A 27,103-nucleotide genomic window follows, 5' to 3' on the forward strand; every position below is an offset into this window, starting at 1 on the left:
TTTCACAAGGCTGCTTACAGCTAGAATTGACATTACCAGAAAGTTAAAGAAAAATTGACCCTGCTCAAATGTTGCTTGTTTGGTTTGAAGTTAACTCTTAACAGCCAAACACTCATTCACAGAAAGCCAAACTGTATGTGCTATAAGGAGTGCAAACTAATGTTAGCTTTATACCTGCAGAAGTTTTACAATCAGAGCCACGTATTGCAATATAGTTCTGTCAAACATTACTATTATCTGAATGCTTATTACTCTCTTAATCTATTTAATTTTCCTCATTATGGACTTGCTCCAGAAAAACGATTGGTAAAAAGGACCCCTCTAACTTCAGAGCATTCATGATCAACCATTTACATACTCCTGATATTTTTAATACGAACCTGCAGCCCTGTGAGAAACCGCATGCCCGACTAGAAGCTGCAGCTCAATGATATAATTTTAAAAATATTTAAGAAGAATACCACCTGTCCTTCAAACAGTAGTATGTTGCAAATGATCCTTATTTATTCAAATATAACTTGACTGAATTCTTTTAATGCTATCTAGCAGTTTCTGCTGTCTGTTTTTAGTTTCTATGGAAACCATTTCAATTATTATTTTTCACATAGGACTGAATTGCTGCATAGACTATCTGTCCACATATGAATACTTGAACTCTTAAATGAAGTATCTATATCCTTAGCTCTAGAAATAAAGGATTTGTTGGGTACTATAAGACCATTTAGTTTCCCAGGATTAAATAATTGATATAGGCGAGAAAACTTGAAACTTGAAGTGCCATGGCATAATCTCTAATGCATCCTACTATAGCCTGCAGGTTGGGGATCACAACAATTTCCCAACTTCTATATGAAGAAGATATTAGGGTAAAAGTAACCATTACAAAGAGAGGAGGAAAGAGTTACTCATCTCAGTTGCTGTGGGAGAAAACCTTGTTTGCTTGCCAGGGGTGTTATTGCTTTTGGTACATACTGATCTGCAAGTTGATTGATTCTTTCTACGACATTACTTAAAATTTCCTACTGAAGTTGAGCATGATTGTCAAGGAGGTTGTTTTATAGACCCTTTAAATTTTGAACTGTTTAATATAGTTTATATTTTTCACATTGTGCACCATGAAATAATGACTGCTTTTTAGCCAACTTGTATTCAGCTCATGCTGTTAAGCATGTAAAACATAAATAGAATGAGTTTAAAAGCAACATCTGTAATGCCAAGACATAATCTCCCACCCCCAAATCAAGGTACTTATCCTCAAGGTAATCCTAAAGTCAAGTATAGTTCTCAAGTACATCAACAGAAGGCAGAAGCAGTAAGACGGACTGAATTCTGACAGGATGCCTTGGGTAGCTAATTCCCATGCCCTTTGCTAAAGCACGAATCACGACTTAAAGTCAGGGAACTTCAGTTTAGGAACAGAGCCACTGGACTTCAGACAAAATGGAATCAAGGTGAAGAACAGAGGAACAAAAAAGTAAAAGCCCTCTGCTTTAGCAGCATTGCATCAAAAAAAAAAATCATCTTTTCTCAACTCTCATACTGTTCTGCAGGAAATTACCATCTTTGTAACGTTGGAAAGCATTTTTTTTTATTTTCTTCTTGACTACTTTTTAATTTCTGTTTGTTTTTCATTTATGTATGATTCCTTTGGAGTACAGAGTTATCATATCTTATATAAACACAGTGCGAATTGTGAACACCTTACACATAACAGTGACCAGGTTTTCCTCTAAATATCACTGGGACATTGATTACTAATAAACAAAAGATGGTCCACAAACTTTTTTCTAGGGAAACTTGGCAAATATTGAGGAAAATATATCACTTACATTGTACTGAGAAGTACCTTATTCTAGTTCCAGACCCAGAGCAATTATGGAATAGCTTTCTTATTTGTAGGTGCACGCTGTGGAAGCAGCGTGTTGTCCTCACGTCAGGTAGAAGGGGGCAGATAAAAGATGAGTTTTTCTTCTTTTGCCAGTGACTAATTCAGGCGTTGGACATAGCTGCAATTCTTTTTCTCCTTGATCAGAGATCTTTCTCAGAAATGATTGATGGATAAGACTTTCTGCCCCTAAAGTATACTCTACCAAGGACAAAGAGACCCAAAGCTACTTCTAAGGGTCATTTGAGGTCACATCACAGTGAACTCAGAACTATCACTGCATTACATCTTTCATCCCCTTTCCTTTCCTTATCAAATACGAACCTTAAAACAAAACAAAACAACAACAACAAAAAAGAAAATAAAGCAAAGTTTAGAAGTGCAAACATTTATGGTTGGCCCTAAACCTAAGATTTCCCTGTATTGTATGCATCCACTGGGAACCATCTTTTATTTATTTGTCTTTTACTGCAACCAGTTCTTCATTCATTTGCACTGAAAATGGCTCATGAATTTCCCATGTCTCACTCTGTTTTAGAGAGAATTTCGACCACTCTAGTCTGCATTGAGCCATGTTGAATATATTAGGAATCTGTATAATAAGTTTTCAGAACCTTTGATACAACAGTGATTGAGCTCATCTGTAGAAATATGCAGCTTCTCTACTCAGGATCCACTACGATGTAAGTGATTTGTGAAGATGTTGTTTCAGACACTACTCATGATTCTCCTGTTTTGCTACTAGAGTCATGTAGGCTCTGAGCAGTGAATCTAATTTAGTGCATGAGCAGCACCTGTTGTGTTCAGCATGGCAATAACTTGCAAATACTTTTTAAGGTGAGCACGCATACTACATTTACAGGCTCAGGAAGTCCTTTCCAATTAAAAACAGATTGTCCTTAATAGAATCTATAAATGTGAACTACAGTATCTGTTCTATTTTCTTCTGCAAGTTTTTTTTCCTTTGTAACAAGTTTACCCAACTGTTTTCTGCTTTATTGTCCTGATAAGACAGCAAATTCCATTTCCTGCCATCTGTTGGTAAATTTGCAGTTTTCCACAAGAACACTGTGCATATATAGTATTTTTTTTCTGTTTGTTACGTTAGAGAACTTACTACAGATAGGCAAAATGATTGTTCCATTTTTGACTTAGCAAACCCTACTCTGATGGTTTGGTTGAAAAAAAAAAAAAAAGACTAATATTCTGCTCCTACATTATCTACATTGTGAGGGGATTTGTTGGTTAGAAAAAAAATTATTCCCAATTTCATCTGTCTCTTCAAACTTACAGTCTATTTCTTTTGAGATGTTATCATTTCTAAAGCTTGGTTTTTTATTCAACTTAGAAGTGGTCTATTACATTCCCTATTAACTGCTTATGTGTCTGTTTTTGAGGGACCATTCCTCTAAATACCCAAGAATCTGTAGAGACAAAACTAATTTTGCTGCAGCATGGTTATAGTTACTATGTACCCATGTGGAGGTATGTTTGCTGTTTCTGTTTTCTTTTATTCCTAAATCTCCAAATAAATGCTTGTCAAACTTAAGCCTCCTTGGTGCTCTTCGGATGCTGAAAAACATGATATGAAAATCTGTCCATGAGGATGGTACTGATAATTAACAGAGATCTCAAAGGAAAAGGAAGAAGCAGTGAATAGATGTTCTGCTTCATAAATAATTTAAAATCAAGGGAGTTTTAGGAAAAAATCATGGTCATATATGAACATAGAGAATTTCTCAAATATGTATGCACAAATCTAATTAGGAGATGATATACTCATTAAGGATAAATCTTCATAATTTGGTTTCTAGTGCTGGGACTTTCGATAACCTCATTGCCACTTAAGTTTTCTCGTTCGAGACTATAAAGGAACCACTCTTGTCTGTTTTGTTTTCATGTTGCATGTTTTCCCACTTGGATTCTGAAGAAAACAAAGTTTATTTAGCTTTTGTCTATCAGTCCTGTCTACCGTTCCTTCATGATTTCTGCCAACAAGCTTTGGAAGTGTTCAGCTAATATCTACAAAATATGGCAAAGGGTCAGAAATATCAAAAACATTGAGTTTTATAAAAACAAGAAGATAGTCCATAGGATAAAGATCCTATTAAGTTGCAGTGTGAGCCCAAATTTTCCATAAATTCACATGGGAATTCAACAATGAGAGGCTAATTTATAGGGAAAGAGGATTTACTAGTTTCAGCACTTACAGAACTATTTCCTTTCTGAATAATCTTTTTTTTAGTCAGCAACTGCTTAAAAAATACAAAGATTCCTGAAAAGAAAAAAAAAAAAAAAAAAAAGAAAAAGGGGAACAGTCTGGTAGGTGCCTGACGTATTTAAAATTGCCTTTTTGTAAAAGTCACATCTTTAACAGATCTTCTATGAACACTGAAGTCAGTCAAAAGCCCAAACTAGTCTCTCTGAAGTAATTAAGATATATCACCTTTAATGTGTTATGTGTTTATGACAAATGAAAAATGACCACAGGAAAACACTACTCATTGTTCATGTCAATAGCTTCTTGTTCTTCAATATAGCGTAAGGAACATTTAGTATATTCAGAAACCCGCTAGTACTGTGCACATCTATTTATCACAGGGTGCCAAAGAGTGACAAACTCACAACTACAGTCAATATGCAAAGCTGAACCATTTCAAGGGGGCATGCTCTTTAAGGATATGCTTGTTTTCACAGTCAGAATGGTTCTCTAAAGCAGCGTGTCAGGGTTTGGGCAACTGGAGTGAAAAATATTATTTACATGTATTTTTTAAAGCATAAAGAACAAGAGTATTTTTTAACCATAGAACACAACTTGTTAATATGTGTTTACATTATTTATCATGAAGATGGTTTTGCTAAAGTTATTTTATTTGCTAAGTTTGTTATATTTGCATTATTTCCACTTGTTGTCAGGTAAAGCTATATACGTCACCTATTATTATTCATTTCCTTCTGACCTGCTGAAGTATTTCTTATTAAACTTAAGTTTCTCCGAGCAGGATTGATCCTTGTAAGGACTTGAGGAACACAAAAGTGGCACTGCAGTAATATATCAAAAATACTAACAATGTTTATCTTTAGTTTAAGTACATGGTCATTGCCTCAAAAAATATATAATATCATATGTTTACAAATACATAGCTGAATAAAGTTAATTTTCTATAGAAAATTACGGGTTTTAAAATGCATTTAACATTTTCTCTTATTTGTTCACTGAAAGCTTAACATATCCATGACAAATTAAAAATGATTACAGGAAAGTCGTATCAGAGCTCATGTCAGTAGCTTGTTTGGTCCTTAACATACATATTGAAGAACACAGAGTTCAGAAATGTACATTTAATTAGTTTTATTCCTCTATTAAAAATGGGGGGAAAAGAACTAAAATCCTACTCAGGAAATTTCATTTGTGTAAAGGAACTTCAGAAAAATTTCATTTCTTTATTGTTAGTTTTATTTTTACCTGTATCTGTTTGATACCTGCCAAATTGAGAGCAAGTTGTTCTATAGATCGACATGATTGCTGCTGCAGAAATCAAATGGAATCCTTTTCACTATGGATACAGTTAAAATTAATGAAAATAAAGTGTTAATACTTCATTAATGGTAAACTCATACAGTCTTACAAATAACAGAAAAAAGGAGTAGGAGAGAACCTAAGCAATAAGAAACTTCTCTTCTTGTGATTCAACTGGTCATAAATACTAACATCTTTGAAAAAAAGACTTTTAATCAAGGAAAATTTCATTTGTTATAAAAAGTATCTTAATGTGGATAGTCATTATAAAGGAGAACTCTTATTCTTATGTCATGAGATCAGTGGCTATCTTCCAGCTGATGCCAGCAGCCCATTAAATGAACTCCCTTTGTGACCGAGATTTCACACGACACATAGCAGCAACTCTAATTCCAGGTGAGTTTCAGAAGAATTTAGACGGTTGTAAATTTTTGTCATGTAATTAGTGGGCAATAACAACTGTAAACCAAATACCCTTTTTATTCAGAGTTGTTAATACACTATCACCTCTCTATTGCTGTTCAGGTTATTCAGGTGCTTGTGTATGGGTCCCACCATGGATGCTGCTACCAGTACCACAGACATGCTGGGGCGTCTCTTCAGGCTCCGACATGACACTGAAAGAATATGTGCGTGATCCTTAGAAGTACATAGGCACTTTCTTCACACTATAGTCATGGCTTTGTGGCTAATCCCTGTACCATGAATACAGTAACAACTATGATGCTGGGACTCAGGGCACCAGTGCCCAGCAGTCAGCTGCCCCCAGCCCAAGGCACGCCCTCAACCGCTCCTCAGGCCACCTGGGCCACAGAAGTTAAGCAACTATTCTGTTCCTGTACTCCCATGCTAACCAAATATTTACATCTCTTCCAATATTTGTATAATGACCCTGATGTCCCCTAAACACCCTTGCAGTGTTTTATATTCCTCACCCTCCTTGAAGGGTGAATTCCACAGAGGAAGACGGAGTTTCTACGCAGTATATTTCCCTTTGTAAGAACATGGGAGCTGTTAAGACTCCAATCATCATGTAACTATTCAGAAGTGCTATGCTACAATAATCTACTTTTATGGGAGTTTGGAAGGCGAATATAAAATAACATAATCCCCAGCTGTGCTGTTATGTGTAAAGCCATCCCATTAATCATGCTCAGTTTTACTTTACAGCCTAAAAGTATGCAAAGTGTTACTCCATTCAGGTGCCTTAATACTGGCAGTTGCACACCTTAACTGCATTTTAAAAGCTATCTTCTCAAGAAATTAAGCACTCAATCTTTTCCTTTCCTCCAGTGGAAATGTTAATTCAGCACCTTCTGATGTCAACAACATATGCAGAACAGCCTAGAAATCTAGGCAAGCAAATGAAACCTCAGAAGTGTACCAGCTTCCATACCTGAATATAAAGTGTTAACCACATTAAAAAAAAATAAAATTCAATGATTCTGTTTCTTTACAGATTATCTGAACTGATTTAATATCTGTATTTTTCTGTGAGGATACTGGGCACAAATAACAGTAAGTGGTTAACCTACATCATTGCGGGGAAAGGGATTAGATTATTTGGGGTTCAAAAGAATGAATCCATGCTAGACTGATGTTGCCAATAAAGAAATGAAAATCTTATCAAGGCCTGGGGGACCTTGCAGACATAAGAGTGCAAACAAGTAAATACTCGGAACGGCTCACTTCTTCTGGAGCTGGTAGCATTGATGTGATGTTGGATTTGAATTGTGATCAAGCAACCGAGTTCAGATCTAAAAAGGAATATGTAATAAGGTCAGGAAGAGAGGAAACTACTGTAACTAGTTACTGCTTTTTATCTGATAGTCAGAAACTCCAGTTTTCTACTTAATCATCAAGGCAATACCTCAGATCAGAACCAAGGAAATGTTCTGAAATAGAGACTTTTCTTTCAAAGCATGGAAAGTGCTATGACTCAGAGGGATTAATCTGTGATGTACCCTTCTAAAACAAAGCTTCTCAGAGTGCAAAAGCAGCATCCACAAGTCAGGACAGTTTTATAAAATTCCTGGGGTGGATTTAAGAAAGGAATTTTTTTTTCTTTTTTAAAGAGGCGAAGTTTTGTGAATTTTAACTTGTGTGCACAAGAAATTTCTATTTGACAATTTTGAAGGAAAGTTGTACAGTTATGTTGAAGAGAGAGTTCTGCAAATGTTCTCCTTAATTTTATTCATTACATTTCTGTAAAAGTGTGAATACGATTTTGTGTGTGCAGAGTTGTATATTTTATATCAATGAGTAGGGATTATCATCTGCAAAAATTGCAAGGTATTTCTACTTATGTTTACTATCAAGGCTAGACATTTAAACTAGGAATTACATAAAAATTACATGAGTTTCACACACACATAATATTGGTTCCATTTCACTATTGCCTTCACAAAAAGGGTGGAAAGGATATAGTGAATGCTCTTGCAAACTTCAAAGATGAAATAGATTAAAAGAGGGGTTTTTGTAAAATATATGTGCAAGTTTGGATGAGATGTGTGATCCCACAGACTGTGAGACTTGCGATGTCATCGATTTCACAACCGCGTGGCACCATTCATCTGAATTTGTCTATAGAGCTCTATAACCAGATGACTGTCTGCTATTCAGCAAAAAGAAGAAACAGGCTCTGGAATCGTTATTTGCCAAGATTCACAGGTGCCTCCTGTAGAAAACTTCTGTATAAAGCTTCACTCCTCTCTGTCAGGACACTAATCTCTATTCAGTACAGAGAAATTTTGCCTTTCATAGACAGAGGGTCTATTTTTATCTTTGAAGTTAATCCAACCTCAAGTTGCAGCAACACTTAGAAGCACAGATGCAGATATTCTGTATAGACTTCCTTTTAAATATTCATGGATGGAAACCTGTTTCTCTACTTCTTTCATTCAAAGCTGAGGATTCTGGCTTTTATGAACTTTTGCTTATCTCTTAATCCACAAGTAAAATGTGTCCTCTCCAATGCAGTTGACATTATATCCAAATGTGGATATACATGGATGAGTAGTCTACATATGCAGCAGATGGTCAGCAAAAGAAATAAAAAATCACTTTAATGTTGAACAACCTCATACCAGTGGCAAGATTCATTAAACTGTGGACTGGACTCAGCAAGATAGAAAATGCTACTAAAGTGTTTTGCAATGTATTGAAGGCTAAATTGATGAAACAGAAAGTCTGCATGCTGTCTTGGGATTTGCTACATTGGTCTCTACTCAGAGCTTATTTAACTGAAGTTTTGTAGAGAAAGATTAGGGACAACACAGTCAGCAGCTTAGCTATCCATTTCACAGTACCTTGCTCACATCTTGGACATATTTGCCAAGTATCTCATTTATATTTACACTGTATCTTAGCCATCACTCCAGGAATTATCTAAACCAGTAGTGCTTTCTGCAGATAATACACTGATGAAGCAATCTACACAGATGGTAAGCTTTCAACTTACATTAAAAAAATCATCAGTTATTGTTCCAATTTTTTTTCAAAATTAAGGCAACTTTGTCAAAAAATGTGTGGAATAATACATGCACGGTTTCAAGGGTATGATGCCTTTGGGTTCTTCTAAGGTCAATTAAAGATTTTTTTTAAGCTTTCTTCTTAACTATCAACCAGATGTTTCTTAAATTTGGTAGATTAAAAAAAAAATTAATAAAAGTTTAAGATAATGATACTGATTTCAGATTCTATTGGAAATATCACTGTTTAAAATAAAGAAGGAGGGTCTTAGGAAACATAATTAGCACAGTCTAAGCAATGTTGAGAGAGATTTCTAACTGCTGTTTTTTAGAAGGGTATGCATTTTGAAAAGTTAATTTCTTTCAAAATTTCTTTTTTAATATAAAGACTTACACATTAATTTTAATTGATGCAAGAAATTCTGACATTTGCTGCACCTTTATGTAATGAAGAGAGGTTTGAATGCATATTGAAGTCACTCCTGTCATATGGGTAGAACAGGAACTATTTATCTAAAAATCTGAAAGACCAAAAAGCCAGATAATCAAAGGACAAAAACAATAAAAAACTTTGTTTGTTTTTCTTTTTTAACTAAAACCTGGAGAAAATAATTTTTGTGGTAGATATGACAGCAGCTTCACAATGGGGAAAAAAGCTTGACTGTCTGTAAAGATTATATTTATTTTTAGCATTTCTTGAGTTTTGAACAACTACATTAATTTATTATTGAAAAGTAAGCAAAGAAAAGGTGATTCTGGATGGAATTCAGAGAAGGTTTTAGTTTGGTTTGGTGATCTTCTTACTTTAATATCTTCACAATTGAGAGAAGTCAGTCATTAAAGATAACAAAATAAAACTACCTTAGAAAATTAGCAAGTGTCACCTTCTGTCTGGAGTGCCAAAAATTTTTATTACTTCTGCTCCTTGCAATACATAAGTCCTTTATTTTATACTTATCATCTCTGGTTCCATGTATGGGTTTCTAGAAAACAGATAATACTATGACTGGGAAAATTTCCTGACAAATTAATTGGAATTAATGCCTTCTGCAGCTGTGTTGTATCATCTGCTACTTGGGGGATTTTTTTAATGATCTGTGGTCATCAATTTTAAAATATACTACTGATTATATCTCTTTAATATGCCTTAGAGTCCAAAAAAGCATGCACTAGATGGGTAAACAGATTACATCTTCTGAATTAGCACTTGCCTTCCAGCCACGTGGGGTAGATCACTTGGGACCCCAGGATGTGATTTCTATGTTATTTCCTCTTATGAATTCTGACACCTTCCTTTGGGAAAAAACCTTCCTGCCATTTCCCTCCGTGAGGCGTGGGTTGGAGCCACGGGACACAGATGTCTTGGACATTTGAATTCCTCTTTCTCATTGGTTGTTATGCAGTGGTAGGATATGGAGACAACTCCTAAATACTGGTTGAACGGTGAATGTGGAGGAAGGAAACTTGATAGAAAGGCAATCTTGTTTTCATTTCAGATGTTGCTTTAAGGCCCTGATCTCCTTCACTTGTTGATGAAATAGAACTTCATTTGCATTCTCTCAGCCTGAAGCTTTTCTGTTTCCTGCCTAAAAAAAAGACCTTAAAATTGTTTTTTTTAAAGAACGTTACTGATACACAGTGCTTTGTATTCTTTCTCTGTGGTATATTTATGGCACTTTTCCAAGAGAATATAAATATCTGGAAATATCTGGGAAAAAATTGCACAAATGTAGGTTTATGCCTTTTGTACACTAACATCTTACAGAAAGTCTCAACAATAAAGAATTATTATTTTTTTTTCTTTCCAGAACCATACAAAATATATGACCTAAGTTTATGTGTCAGTAAGATAATGAATTCTTCACAGACTATAAACATCCATGGCAGGTAATGGTTGCATTGAAAATTAACATTTCTAATGAGCAACTTCTGTTACTCTTATATTTTCTACTCTCTTGGTTGGTAAGTAGTCTGAAATCAAATTATTCTATTCCAGGTACAAGCAACTTGGTCAACCTGAGTAAGGGTAGCAGAACCCACTCTTGAAATTTTTCTAACTCTAATATTACCCAGAGTAAGAGATGATAATCTGCTGCTTATTAAATACTTGGAATACCTTTTGAGATACAAAAAATATCCAAGTTGTATATAGGCATATCGGAAACAAGGTTATACCTCACTAGATATTGCCACATACCAGACATAAGCTGAACAGAAAATTCTGGAATTAGTTTGTGTTAGCTGGGGTCTCCGAGTGCAGGCCTTGAGCTACATTAAGTTTATAAGAAATCTGTCAGGAATGTAAATGTTCTGACAACACAAAATATGAGGTGAATACCTCAAAAATAAAGCTTTTCCCTGGGTGACATCTGTCCACACAGCACACGTCACCCCCACAACTGGCGCCCTTGCCGATGCTCTGCCGAGAAGCCAAGAAATAAAACACTACGGAGTTTATTATTTATCGTGGACTTGCTTTCACACCCTCCAGCGAAAGTTGAGACATGTTGGCAAGAGGGTGCAAGCCTGGGCCTGCTACCGATCCTGTCTCTCTGGGAGCACATCAGAGGGCTGGATGCTTACGAGCTGTCTGCCTGGCACCTCTCTGGAGTGCTAAATTCATTCAGAAACTGGGGAAGGCAGGAAGGGAGAAAGACAAGGGGAGGGAGCAAAGATAATTTCTAGCTCATGTCATACCACTGCTGTCAGTAGAGATGTTGAGTTTGCTACTTGGTATTCTTTGGGGCAAAGGAACTGTACGTTGTCTTTACCAGTCTGTGTATAGCTACATGCATAAGATACCAGTATGGAATTCATAATTTGAAATTTTTAATATTTCAGAGGGTTTTTTTTATGTTTCCAAAAATTAACTACTATTGTATATAATTTTTTCCTACTGTTTCTGTCCATAAACTACTCTACCATTGACAGTATCCACAGCAATTACGCAGAAGCTGTATTTTTATCTAGCAACTCAATTTCAGAAAAATTAAATGTCTCCCTACTTTTTACCCTTCAATATGCACCTTATTCTTTCTATTCATTTATTTTGCTCTTATTGAGAGCATGTAAGAAAATATAGAGAACATATTACACCAAAAATTAATATATTTTTGGTTTATAAAAAATGTAATAGACTGTAAATAAGAAAGAATGACTAACTTTGAATGACCTGGAACCTCATATATTAGAGTTATTTCTTTCTTTGTGTTGCAAATGGAAGAATGACATAATATGAAAAAGCCAATTCAAATTTTGAATAAGTCTTTTCATGATCATATCTGTACATATTGGCCAGATAGGAAACTTGTTCCCAGAACTATGCCATTTGGAAACACTTAAGAGCAATGGCATTGGTGCATTCTGCATGTTGGAAGCAAAGGATTTTTTTTTTTTAAAAGGAAGAGTAGACATGAGACAATACGAACAGTTCAGATGCAGGTTTACAGTACTTTTCAAACCATTTTTAAAAATCAAAATCTTGAAAACCCACCATCTGCAGGACTGAAACTATCCAATCTTCAAAATTATCTAAAGACAAAGCTATTATATGTCTTTAGCTAAGATAAGCTAAGGCACAACCCTGAAGGTTAAAGCCTGGCATCTGATGTCCCCTTGGAGAGCTAGTATCTCACCTTCTGAGAGAGCTAGCAGAGAAAATTGCGTATGACTTAACACAGGTGAGAAATATAAGACAGTTGCTTGTATGTGTCCATTTCTATGTCAATGCATATCTCACAGTTCTTTGACTTGTTTAATTGAGAAGTTTTTCTGATTCAGGGCCTGAAAAGCTTGTTTTCAGAGTGCTGGCAGACATGACCTGACAAGCAGAGACCTCTTTGTCAAAGAGGCATCAGAACGATGAAAGGTTTTGCCTGAAATATGGATATGCATGGCAAAATCCCTCCATCCCCCACAAGTCCAACCTTCATCTTCCTTTTTATTCTGCACTCATGTCAAATCTTTCTTGTGCTTTGCATTAATACCACCTTCCCACAGAGGAGACACATTTTCACTTTAAATAGCACAGACCAGAAAAGCATTTCTGTTACAGCAATTCATCCCAGCCTGAGCTGAGACTGGGGCCCCACTGTGACCTGTGCTGTACAAACACATAGCGAGAGACAGTCTAAAGAAACACAATAGACAAAAGAGAGCACGGGAGATGTGATATTGTCAGCCTATTGTCAGCCCTGTTGTACTACGGTGGGCACAGACAGAGGGACTTTGGTGACTCCGAGGGGAAGCCTGATGCTGGAGACTGAATATCAAAGATCATTCTTTCTTATTTTTCTCTTGTCTTACTTAATAACTCATAGATGATAAAAGATGTGTCCTTATGGTACATTTTCATAGAATCATAGAATCACAGAATAGTTTGGGTTGGAAGGGACCTTTAAAGGTCATCTAGTCTAACCCCCTGCAATGAGCAGGGACATCTCCAGCTAGATCAGGTTGCTCAGAGCCCGTCCAACCTCACCTTGAATGTTTCCAGGGATGGGGCATCTACCACCTCTCTCGGCAACCTGTGCCAGTGTTTCACCACCCTCATTGTAAAAAAATTCACCACCCTTATCGTAAAAAATTTCTTCTTTATATCTAGTCTGAATCTACCTCTTTTAGTTTAAAACCATTCCCCTTTGTCCTGTCGCAACAGGCCCTATTAAAAAGTCTGTCCCCATCTTTCTTATAAGCCCCCTTTAAGTACTGAAAGGCCGCAATAAGGTCTCCCCGAAACCTTCTCTTCTCCAGGCTGAACAACCCCAGCTCTCTCAGCCTTTCTTCACAGGAGAGGTGTTCCATCCCCCTGATCATTTTCGTGGCCTCCTCTGGACCCACTCCAACAGGTCCATGTCTTTCTTGTGCTGAGGGCTCCAGAGCTGGACCCAGTACTGCAGGTGGGGTCTCACCAGAGCAGAGTAGAGGGGCAGAATCCCCTCCCTCGACCTGCTGGCCACACTTTTTTTGATGCAGCCCAGGGCTTTCTAGGCTGCAGGTGCACATTGTCGGCTCATGTCCAGTTTTTGACCCACCAGTACCCTCAAGTCCTTCTGGGCAGGGCTGCTCTCAATCCCTTCATCCCCCAGCCTGTATTGATACCGGGGGTTGCCCCGACCCAGGGGCAGGACCTTGCACTTGGCCTTGTTGAACCTCACGAGGTTCACATGGGCCCACTTCTCAAGCTTGTCCAGGTCCCTCCGGATGGCATCCCATCCCTCAGGCATGTCGACCGCACCACTCAGCTTGGTGTTACCTGCAAACTCGCTGAGGGTGCACTCAATCCCATTGTCTATGTCATTGATGAAGATATTAAACAGTACTGGTCCCAGTAGGGACTCCTGTGGGCACCACTTGTCACCGATCTCCATCTGGACATTGAGCCATTGACCACTATCCTCTGCATGCATCCATCCAACCAATTCCTCATCCACCACACAGTCCACCCATCAAATCCATATCTCTCCAGTTTAGAGAGAAGGATGTTGTGGGGGACTGTGTCAAAGGCCTTACAGAGGTCCAGATAGATGACATCTGTAGCTCTCCCCATGTCCACTGATATAGTCACTCCATCATTTTATACTCTTCTGGATCAGATAAAGCAATGTGCAAATATGCTCTTATTATACAGGTGAAATCTGGAAGATACTGCAACTTTCATGACTTGGGGATAGCCTGAGGGTGCCCAGGTGCTCCAAAATCCAATATGTCACGTTGGTGTCCTTGCCTGACCTCCAGCTGCATTTGTGGTGTACATTATCATGATCCTTGAAGGTGGGGGGTTGCTATCTAGAGAGGATCATGGCCATCGCATCACAGGTCATGACTACAAAGACAGATGGTCATCAGGCTAGGAGCAAACAGAAGCTGCCAAGGCCAGAAATGTGTGCCAGGTTCTAGCCACATGTCAAGTAATCATTTTAAAGTGTAGGCTTGCAAGCCGTGTGAGTCACCACAGTGTTGGCTCTGATGTTGTTTCTACAAGTGATTCATGTGGATACGTGATTAAGATATCTTTAAATTTGGCCTGAGGGAAGGTCCTTTACAGCATTTGGTCACAGTAAAAACCAAAAGGCCAAAAGCAAGCCCCTCGGTACTGTAAATGTACACTGGGGATTAAATGTGCTGAATACTGTATCTTTATAGCCGACATTCTGCAGCAGCTTTTTCTTAATCTGCACTTCTCTTTTTTAATACCACATGTCTATAAAATAAAATGCTATTTTAAGCTGCTTGCGTTTTATTGTGTTCAAATTTTCAGGCTCCAGTACTGATAGCACCAATTGCATTACAAAATTTCCTGGGAAAAATAAGGAAGTTTCGACATTTGGCTTGCAAACCACAAGGGGTTTTGGTAGGTGGAAGGGAAAGAGGCAATTTGTAGTGGAATGAGTGTTAACAGATCTGAAAAAAATGGATACTCTAGATACTGTTTCATGAGGGAGAAGGGGAGGTTGAGCCCAACTTTCCACTTCTCAGAACTGGACTGTATAGAGGAAATCAGTCTTTCAAAGGAATATGGCATTTCAGTTCCTATCACCCTATTACTCTTAGAAGAGAGCCCACAAGAAAGAGGTGGACACTAAAGTAGTCATTCTTCTCGAGTGAAATTATTTCCTTGAGTGATCTTCTGCTGTTGCACTTCTGAATACTGTCTCCTTTGAGGTGTCGTCTGAATATTCAGCAGTACTATATAATATATGGGCAATACATGGAATGAAGTCACATCTCTCACGCCAATGTTTTGTCCTTTTAAAGTATAGAGTGTTTGCCAGCGCAACAGTACTGTAATAGTCGTTAGTGATTCAGTAATCATATTTTAGTATTGCAAGTCTCAGAACAAGGTGTAATACAACATCCTGCAATATTATATTAATATCATATCATATAATACTATATTGGTACAGCTCCGTTCATGTCAGATGATTCCTGCTAAGCTGATTTTCTTTTTTCAACATTTTGCTTCATGTGACAAAATGTAAAATATGATTGCTAAAGCACTACTATTCGGGTACAGTTGCACTGGTAAGTAGTCCATACTTTAAAAGAACAAAACATTGGCATAAGAGATGTGACTTCATTCCACACATTGCACGGGTGGTATTTCCAGAGCGTGGAAGCAGGCATACTCCTGCTCTGTGACATTAATATGACCTGTCTACTAGTTTCACAGCAGTTTATGAGATGGTGAAATTACTTCGTTCTAATGTTGCTATTCATCAAAAAAATCAAAAGTGGAGTTGTGGGGAGGCTGGAAAAATTTTCATGTATAACCTGTGATCAAGAACAGCCTCTATGAGTATGTAATGAAGTGCTGCAACATTAGAAAACCAAATCTCCTTGAGAGAAAACATATTACAAGGACAGATACTAAGAGCAGTCTGCCCCTATGTATACACAGTTATTAAAATATGTGTGAAAACACACATATACACAAGAGTTTATCTTAGCTTGTCATTGTTATCAGACCTATTATTTGCAGGCCTGTATATCATACTTTTATGTCTGTCACGTTAGTTTTAAATAACTCTAATCCCCAATCCAATTAAAGTTATCACCTCAAAGCGGATCATTTTTTTTCCTTTGAGACAAGTTGCAGACTTATTATTCGGTTTAGTAAAGCAACCACTGCCAAACTGACCTTCGTTTTATCTCAGATACTTTCATCTTATCACCTTCCTTTTCTACGGCACACAACTTTGAGATGTGCACCTGGTGTGTTAGATCAAATCAAAGTTTCCACTGGAGAGGCATTCCTTTACATTGAAATGTGCAAATCCATTTTTAACTCCCACATGCAATATCTTAATTGAAGCAGATCAAAAAAATTTCTGGTATTTTTTATAATACAAAACGATGTGCAATCTAAGTACACTTTTCTTTGTTCTTTCTTGGAATGATTTTTGTTAGAAACATCTCCGTGTTACATTGCACTGTATTAAAAGGAGAAGATCTTCTAAAACCAGACAGAATATTGTTTGTTTAGCACCTCTTGTTCAGAAGCATCATACACATTAGACCCAGTCCATTCAGCTGAGCTTTTGCTGTCTCACACTGTCTTTCGGTAACACAATTTTCATCTAGATTCACTGTTCACCTTCATTCTAGTAGTCTGCTAAGTGATGTATAATTAGATTTTTTCCCTTACATCCAATGCTACAAATGCGCTTTGAAAAGAAAAATCTTTGTGTCATGTACTGTGATACTTCCATGTATTGAACTTTGTGGCTTCCTTGGTGGAAGATTTTATTCCTTAGTAATTTTGTGCCCATAAATCAATTATACTTATAGCAAAGCAATCTAAAGTAGCTGATAACCAACTTTGGGATGTAAGGAACTAATCCTGTGTAACATCCTGAGGACATGGGATTAATCCACACTATCTTTTTTTGGTGTATTTCATTCTGCAGCATTCTGAAGAAAACAGGTTTCAAGGCCTCAGTATTCTGTTGGGCTGTGTCACAGATACTATAAAAAAGTCAGATATCTTAAATCTTTTTTTCTGAAGAGAAGACTAAAATACAAGTCTCTCCTCTGAAGTGTTTTTACAGTATTCAGGCGCTGTTGTGCTCCTAGGATGTGTGAATTTTTTGCTCTGTGAAATTCAAAAAGACGACAAAAATGAGAAAATGCAAATTCATAGCTCTTCCTCTTTTTATAGCTGCCTGTGGCACATTCTGAGGGAAATTCCAGAATAAATTCTGGTTTCAAAACCCAGAATTCTTTCTGCAACTCTTCTGTTTGATGCAGCCATTCGCTGCCTCTGGTGATGAACTCCTTTCTAAGTCTACATTAGCTTCAGAGTACATTTCTTTAAAAAAAATCCTTTATGAAGAGAAGCCTGCTGAGAATGACTTTCCTTTCAGAAATAAGGATTTTATATGTTAATTAAAATATTTTTTTAAAGTAATTAAGTAGTTTTGTCTCTATTTGCCTTCAGCTTGCGGTACCAGAATAAGATCCTTTAAAAAAATGGCTAGAATGTTGGTATAACCAACATCATCTCTGTAAATGATATGGTAGTATTAAGCATCCAGTCTTTTCAAAAATTCAAATACTGACATTTTATTCAAGATTACATACTGTTGTGTGCAAGTGTTGTACCTTGGTCTTTTAAAATTAAAGTTCTTATTTACTTGAGTTGCTCATAATCTTCAATTGCAGTTTGTTGCAGCAGATTTCCATTTTGTTATTATGCCAAGAAAGATGTAATTTTTTCCACTGGTTTATTGTTGTATTTACATTACATTTCTCCTTTTAATATTTTTGTTTGTCTTTATTAAATCACAAATTGTGCTGGTTAAATTAGGCCTCAAGTGATGTTTTTTCATTGTGAAGTGATTTAAACTGCATACAGATAAGGTTTGTACATATAGCAATATACTGTACTGAGTGCACTCACTCAAATGGATGTTAACCAGGGACCCAATTTGAATGACACAGAAAAGAACGAAATCAAGTGCTAAACTGGCACTTCTGAAGGAAGAAGTGAAAGCTTTTCCCTGTCTTCAATGTCTTTCAGTAGTGCTTGGATATTAAATCCAATCACAGGAAATCATTGCCATTCTTATTGAAAAATATTTGGGAAAGTGAAGATTCTCCTTCGCCGCCAACACAGGTTATATTTCTTTTATGCTCTTAAGCATAGATATTCCAGTCTTCTCATTTGGTTCCATAATTTGGGTGGATGTAAGTGCCTGCTTACCCTCAGCTCTGGTTCACGTCAGGTGTTTCACTGACAGCAATTCCTGGGTAGGATCAGGGCTTCTCTTCCTGTGATTTTCAGCCTCGCAGCATATAGTCATTACGTTTGCAAAGAAATCTTACTGTCGTGTTAACCAAAACAGAAACAAAAACAACTTTCCCTCCCCATAACACAGTGACAAATGTATAACCACAACGTTGCTCACTGCTTTACCTCTTCCCATTGCCATATGTGAGCTACAGTGTCCTATTCGGACATCCCTATTGAGTAAAATTGATATTTCTTTATTCCCTCCACTTATTTTATCTTTGAAAAATGAGAAGGTTCAATCTGAAGGTGACATTAACATGAGATTATGCATGCACAGATCTCATCTTTCAGTGCAGGTCTGAGTCACAACGCTCAGCCTAAGCTGTGAGGAAGCCTGCCCTTTGCTGCCTGTAACGGGGCACCACTTTCTCACCTCATTTGAGAAAGGTGCTGCTGGAATCGAGAGCTTGGACCGACTTAACGACTATGTCAGAGTAGATATACTAGACCACAGATACCATATGCAAACTGCTCCTGAAGATTAACAATTGTTCCTTACACCTCATCGTCCTAATACAGAAATATGCATGATGAGCTCAGGGCAGACACACAGTTTTACACCTCGTCTTGATTCCTACAAAGCAAAATGTACTGTGCTTCTAGCACTGTTTCAACAACCCTTCTATATACATTTTACACACCTACTGATTCCTGCAAAGCAAAACGTATTATGCCACTAGCGGTGTTTCAACAACCTTCCTGTATAAAAACTGCAGCAAGAGCTGGCCATCTAGTGGAATAACAATTGCTGCATGCGGTGGACTCTGGCCAAGCAAACACAATGAATGAGCATACGATACTGCAAGTTTTTAAGGCTGTTGTGTCAATGCAATGAGAAGATATTAGTAATAATCACTTGAGCCTTTTGAAGCAGCAGAGCCTCAAATTCATGGAGGCAGTAGCTCACCTAGTAGCACTATTCCACAGAACATCAAGTTTCTTTTTCAGAGTGCATTTTTTTAAATCTTGGTTTTTTCTTTTTCTCTTGAAATTGAATGTTTTATCATTCCATCCCTATATACAGAATGGGAACAAATTATCTACATAGCAATTTCTGTGCTCCTTGTTGGTTTTGAATTTTCAGTTTCTGTTTTTCTTTGAACTCAGACAACCAATAAATACTGATTATAGAAAGTGTATTGGTTAATTCAGGTGAATTTTAAAAGTTACACTCAGCAGTACCATGGTTTATAATGAAAATCTACAGATTTTTGATGTATCTTGGCATGATTTTACTTTCAGGAAAAGGAACAATGGTCTGTTTCATGTTAATGAAAGAAAGCTTAAAATCTGGGAAGAACATCTGGAACTTGAAAAGATTTGCAATGAACAGAATAAAATAAAAATAGTAATCCTGTTCCCATCCCCAGTGTATACCAAAGTGCTGCAGTAAATAAGACATTGTTCTGATCGCTAGTGCAGACTGAAAGAAAACTATTTATACATTATTCGAGCTGAAGAATATAAACTGTGTTTAAAAAGGAGACACAGGAATGTAGTTTCTTTAACTTGCAAGTTAATTGACTCTTTTCTACTATGAACAATGACGTCAGGAGAGGATTCAACAGTGTTTTGGTTCAAGGATTAGAAAATTAAAATATAAATGTAATTTAGTCTTATGATTATTAAGTGGCTTAGTTCCTCAGGAAATATAGAAAAAGTTGTAAGCAATTCTGTCTAACTGACTAATTGAATCCCATTTAAAAACAATCAAGCAACAATTTGTTTCATGTTCAGTAACAAAATTTTGAGGCCAGAGACAAGAGACAGGTATTTTCAGTAATGAATTATAACCTTGACCATATGTAGGAGCTCCTTCAAGTGTGACGAAACGATTTCTGGCAGACTGTATAGATAAATCCCTATAAAACTCAGTCTCACAGAAAGTTTTCATGAATTATATTAAACTTTTAGGACATATCTTCCAGCTTCATAAAAAGAAAACCAGCTCTCACTTGCGACATATTCCTTTAAAAATCCTTTGTATATTCACAAAGGATTCACACAAGTCTTATATTGACTTGTGAAATACAGTGTAAAATTAAACATTAGCACAGTTACTTTGTTTTTGCTCACTGCCAACATCATGACCTTTATTAAAAACTGAAGCATTGGCTCTTTAATCTGTATCTGAAAATACAAGTGCCCATAAAACACAATTTAAAATAGTATTTATATCTCCATTAACTCTCTCTAATTTCTCTTTCCATAACAAAATTCACCCTTAACTATCAATAGCAGAGCCCAAACACTAATCTAAAAGAGTTGTTTGGAAAGCCTTTGGAAAAGATTACATTTTTTTCCAATTCCCCCTTCTTTTTTCTTTGGAGCCTAGAATATCACTGGTACATGAAGCTGTGATTTTTGTTTTTATTTGTGTCTTCCCTTAAACGCAAGAAATTTAAGTACATGGTTTTTGTTCTGTTATTCTACTCACTTTCTGCTGAAATGTCTGTTTTTACAGTCTGAGCAATAATTCATGTTTCTCCATTGCATTACTCAAGTATTCATTCTCCATTGCACTGCTCGGGTACTCATTCTCTATTGCATTACCTGCTATTCATTTGCATGCTTACCTGTTAGCAGTTCTGTATCGAAAAACTCAGTATCTTGTTTGGATTAGGTATAGTCTCATCACGAGAAGTACCTGAATACTATTCTATCAATACTTGTGTTTTCTTTCTCCTCACTATCTGTCTTTTCACCACTAATATTCCTTTATCCATTCCTGTATCTTGGTCTATCAGACTTTTTTTTAACCAGGTTTGGAAATTAAACCAGTTTCTTTTGACCTTTTCCCCTCACTTCTCAGTTTAAAGCTCTTCTTATCAGCCATAAAAGCCTTGATGTCAGAAGGCAATTTTCCCAGATAGTCAGATGGAATCTAGCCTTTGAAAATGCTCTCTTTTAGCAAATGCATCCCACTGCTTAAGTATTCCCAAACCTGCCTTTAACACTGATCTTTGAGCCATCTATTGATCATCATTATGTCATCATATGTCCGATCTCCCTCTGTACTTAGTAGAAAAAATTTTAGAGCAGTCACTAAAATGGGACATAATTATCTTAAAAATAAGCTATGATATTCCTAAGTTAGAGATGCATTGCAAAATCAAACTGTTATGAAAGTTTAGTACAACTCCCTGTAAAATAGGCAAACTCATTGCTAGTAAAATTTATTATTAACAAATAAACTGCGAACTCACAAGTTCTGCATTTGAAAAAAAAAATATGTCCTTCATATAACAAGAAAGGTGTGTTTTGACCGATCATTTCTACTGATCTTTGCTTTTTATATCTCAGTTGATCTGTACTCTATCATTGCCATTACCAATGGCAACCCAAGATTGCCTCAAAAGCCTATAGTGGTTATTTTGGAAGACCTGATTATTTTAAATTTTGGTAGGGAAAAAAAAAGTGAGGTTGGATTCTGTTTCTTGTGTTTTAAAAAGCTCTGGGTTCCTGCTGAACCATCTCTTTGATGGAATGTTCATTCAGGTCATGCCCAAGAAACACAGGAGATGATATTGAAGCACTGCAGTGACTATATAACCTTTGTTTGTGGAATGTTTTCTAATTATGAAATGACCCCACAAGTGAAAAATACATTTTTTATTTCAACTAGCAGATCACAAAGCAAAGCACAATATGTAGACAAAGAGGGGCATGAGAGCCATAACAGCTGTCTCATTCTGAAAGGAAAAGCGGAAGGGTTAGTTAAGTGCCACCAAAAGGCAAAGAGGAATTGATGGAGCCTCAGCTTGTAATAGGAGAGCTGAAAGCAGGGGAGAGTAAAGTACCCCTGGCAGTTCTGGAACACTGAACCTAAACTAGGTTTCTTTAAAATCGACAGAGATACGTGCTAAATGCAGGAGTCGCCATACTAGGCCCACGATGCTTGCGCTCAGAAGAATAATGTCCTTAAAAGCTCATTCGTTTCAGATTTACCCTAGTGTCATTCCACTAATTTCAATAAAGCAATTTTCGATCAGCAATCACCTATAACCACTTTATGTTAATATAGATTTGACTAGCTGGCTTTCAGGATCTCTCTGTTTCTAGGAAGGACTAAGACACTTCTATTTTCTTTCCTTAGGCATCCTTTCAAATCTAATTCATATCTGACAAATGAGACAAGAAATCAATAGTATGTAGTATATACTGTATAATGACTTGGAAAGTTCTTAAAATAGCTGTGCTTGCTTCAGAATAGGTATTCAGTATTCGGTATACAATTATTTGGCACTGTTACACCTGGCCAAGTTCCACTGAAATATGGTTCTATAAAACAGAAGCAGACCAAATGGGATGAATCTGTACGCTCACGTTATTTTTAAGTTGCCTCATATAATACACAGTCATATACAAATCAGATTTTATTCTGACCTTTCCCATCATATTTAGGAAAACATGAATGGAGCAATATTGAAAGCTGGGATTGTTCAACTCCTACAAATATAAAGATTGTACACTGTGCACATACCATACGTTGCATACATTCCCACATCTATGCCCTTAGGGAGATTCTAGTGTCGAGACAGCAGTTTGAGTTTCTTAGGTTTTCATAGGCTTTCTTACCTCTGCCTTGGCATGCGGATGAGTGGCTGTTTATGGCATCTCTTACTAAGGCCAAAGAGCTTGTGAACAGTTTTCTGTGCCTTGAGGAAGAGTTGTTTCATGCTGTTTTCTAGTTGCTCATAGCGACGTTGAAAATTAGAATCCATTGTCCACAAATGCATTACAGTAGATGTGTTCAGGAAATAATTCATGGGCAGCCTTTTCATAAATAATTTGAATTCATCTGAAAAAAAAAAAAGTTTTTAATTATTTAGTTATGGCTATTGTTGCAGCAAAAAAATTACTTCTAATTTGTTTTTTCTTGAACTTCTAATTTTTTAAACTTCAACTTTTGTAATATTAGAATTGAACATTTTAACTCTTTCAAACTAGAAAGGTAACTATGTTTTTAATGGTAATAGAATAAAACCAGCAAAAGTCAATATTTATATAATTTTTAAATTGTTGTTAAAACAAGTACAAGCATTGTCATCATTTCTCAACCTGGATAATACGAAAATTAAATAAGAATCAGAGTTTCTTATCTTCAAATCTAGGATCTGAAAGTAAATATGCATTTAAAGATCAATGTATATTGACTCATTTGGAGAAGATAGGAAACTGTCTTAAAGGGAGTATATTCCAATACTTAGGAAATGCAAGTAAATGTGATTTTACAAGCCAGCGCTCTTTTAGACATGTTATTTCACCTGAGACAAGGATCAGACTTTCAAAAGTATTTAGAAATGAAATGGAGCCTTTCAAAGCATTTTATAGTACTTTGACACTTCAAAAATGTCCCCCATAACTTCTTTTTGACTCATGTCCCCGTCTCTAAAGTGGTAAAAAATCCTTAAATCACAGGATCACTGTTACTGTGAACATCCTATGTTTTATGATTTGTTCTGGTAGCTCAGTCCACATAGATTGAATCTTCTTACAGAATTTTATTAATCAGTGAGTCTATTTGCATAAGCGGGATAATTTACAAGTTGATTTATAAGTTTTGAACCTAAATAAACTTCCATTTCAAAGGGCTCTAATTACTGGGGAAAAAATGAGAAAATGAGTCGCACACTTGAACGCACATGTTTATCCTTTTTCTTTCTTGTTTCCATATATCAGTACGTTTTCCTGTCTGCCCTCCTGCCTGCTGCTATCCTCCCACCCTTCACAATCCATTTTTTTCTTTCATCTTGTTCCTGCAGTGAAGTCACTTATCCCACAGTTTGGCTTTCACCCTGCCAGATGCTCCTTTTGGGTAGTCTACACTTCAGCAGACAATGTGAATGCAATGATCCAACTGAATGAAGTAGCTTCCTGCTTAAAACTAGAGTTAATCATAATATTTAACATTGCTATAATTTTAGGTTCCTCGTGGGAGAGGATTGATCGGGGAAAATGTCTGCTCATATGAAAGAATACTCCATTACCATAATTGTTCGTAAGTCTTTTGGTTTTAGCTTTAGCTTTAGTTGAGCTTTTTTAACAACATTTTTACACAAAGAAGGCAAAAATATTTTCTTTTTTATGGGCAGAGAAGAAAGATCTTTTCTAAATGAGCTAGAGTGATCCCCCTCCACATCCCGAGGGACACGGGGCCATGATGAAACAGAACAGCCCTACTTTGGCATAGTATTTTCTGTGATGGATGAAGATTCATCAGAAGACAAAAGGCATTGAAAGGTCTTCTGGAAGGTAAAAAATGAAAGGCAAGGGGCAAAGGCGATGATTTTATATTTAATAAAGTGGTTTTGATAACTCATTTGGGAGATGCTTGGCAATGTGTTATTCATTTTCTCCTCATGCCTTCCTCTTTGGGTATTGGTTGTCCAATACTCTCCCCTTGAGGACAGCACCACTGCCCCTTTGCTGTCCCTGGGTACAAATTAAGGGACTGAAGAAAGGAACTGTTTCTTTATTCTATGAAGTATTTGGAGCCTCTTACCCTTTGCTTTTTGCTTTCCCTAATTTTGTCTAAGAAGTTGGTTCTCATCCTCTGTCCAAAAAGAGTAAGTATCTGTTTCTGGGTTTGTAGCTTGACAATTAGAATTAATAGGAGTATTTAATAAATTCTACATAACCAGATGAGCATGTCTGTGAGTCTTAGTGTAGTTTTGGGAAAACCAGTTCCCTGTTTTCCCCTTCCCAACTGACAATTATGCCTTTGTCTCCTCACGCTACGCTTCCCAGTCCTCATTTCCCTTCAAGGCTTGCACAGATGCTGTGAGAGAGGGTTACATCTGCCTTGTCTAAAGGAGCACAGTCCCATTGGCTTGGTAAAGCCTTCCAAACCTAAAGAGTGCATTTTCAAATTTAACAAACTAATAGTAAAAAAAAAGGAAACACGGTTAACTGACCTGTTACAAAGTATGATGTCTTTTGGCAAAGCGCAGATCTGCAGAGTTGTGTAAATCAGCCAAGCTCTACTGACTTCAGAGGAGTGTACTAATACACCTAGGGAGGATCAGATCCAAAAACCACATTCCTGACTACCTGTTTTAATCGCTAACTTCTGTTCTTCTGAGACACTGGTATATCTACTTAAACTCAGTCTCGTGAAGCCAAAAATAAACCCAAATCCCTAAGGAGAGAATATACTCAAAAGATGCCTTTTCAGTTTTCATATTGCTGTAATAACTTATTTGAGAAACACTGCCAATTTGCTGTGCTTTGCACAATGGCAATAAGCTCTACAGCTAACAACTAATCGGATGCAGTGTTTAGAAGTGATAAGGAGGGTTTACACTCCTTAACTTGCAATGCAAAAGCATTTCCAATAAGAAAATGCTTCTTTTTCTCCCTGTAATAAACACCGTCTTTGACTATCCCTGTGCCCTGTATGATCATGCTAATGAGCACCATAATGCAGGTAAAAGACAGACAGAGATAAAATGAGCATGGTTACATAGTGCCTTCTGCAAAAAAGAGAAGAAAAGATAATGTGCTCATATCTTAAACAGACACATTTCACGATCTGTGAAACTACGACATGAACTCCTATCACTAAGAGATGATTAAACTATTACACTCTAATCAACACATTGTACCAGCTATTCCTGAGGATTAACAGCCAGTGTTACAGTGCTGGGGGCCATAGAAACATGATAAAACATGATACTTGATACCACATGTGATATGATTTCAGCACTTCCTCATTTATTTTCACATGGGTAGCACATGCAATACCATTTTTTCCTATTCTTAAGTAATTGCAAATACTGGGGAAAAATGTAAAACATTGTATGTGGTGGTTGATCAAACAAGTTTATTTAACTTTCATTTTATGGCTGGTCATGTCTGTTTTTCACTTCCCCCTTCCTGCAAGGTAAACTTTCCTTGTATTAACAGTGTCTAGAGATTGAAATGGCATACCGTATTTCAGTGACAAAGAATAAATGAAAAATATCACAATGGGAGCAAACATTATTGCTGAAATCAGATGAATATCAGACATATTTAGGCTGTAAGAAATACCTAGAGCTACTTAGCTTGTAACTTGGATTCTCAGTGTTATTCATTATCAGAGCAGTGCTCAATGCTGAATACAATGATTAACATTCTGCATACAGAGCTAGCAAAGACCACAGAAATGCAGTAAGCCCTATCAAAGGATTTGACAATGCTCTGCTACAAGGAGAAAAGGTGCCTGCTCTGTGTTGGAAGAGAACAGGACCCCTGATTTCTCTGCCACGAATATTTTGCATATCCCTGATATTTGGAATTACAAGATCTGTACAAGACTATTGCACCTACAAGACCACGGCACACTTCTGTTTTCATTTCAGCTGAGGCTGAGTGTTTTCTGGAACTTTTCCAGGCTATCAAAATGTCTTGTGTTAGTTTGTTCCCTAAGATCCCTTTTGGAGAATCTTTAG

At 36.8% G+C, this 27,103-nt stretch overlaps 1 protein-coding gene across 1 annotated transcript in view; it reads right to left on the reverse strand.

The window, feature by feature from the left end:
- The window catches only part of BRINP3 (BMP/retinoic acid inducible neural specific 3), a 223,918-nt gene that overhangs the window by 17,851 nt on the left and 178,964 nt on the right, over nt 1-27,103 (reverse strand). Inside the window, exon 7 of the mRNA XM_075156985.1 lies at nt 23,247-23,469. Within this exon, the coding sequence (XP_075013086.1) occupies nt 23,247-23,469 (223 nt within the window). The remainder of the gene's footprint in view (nt 1-23,246; nt 23,470-27,103) is intronic.

This window comes from Calonectris borealis, chromosome 8 (genome assembly GCF_964195595.1).
Source record: "Calonectris borealis chromosome 8, bCalBor7.hap1.2, whole genome shotgun sequence".
Lineage (NCBI taxonomy): Eukaryota > Metazoa > Chordata > Aves > Procellariiformes > Procellariidae > Calonectris > Calonectris borealis.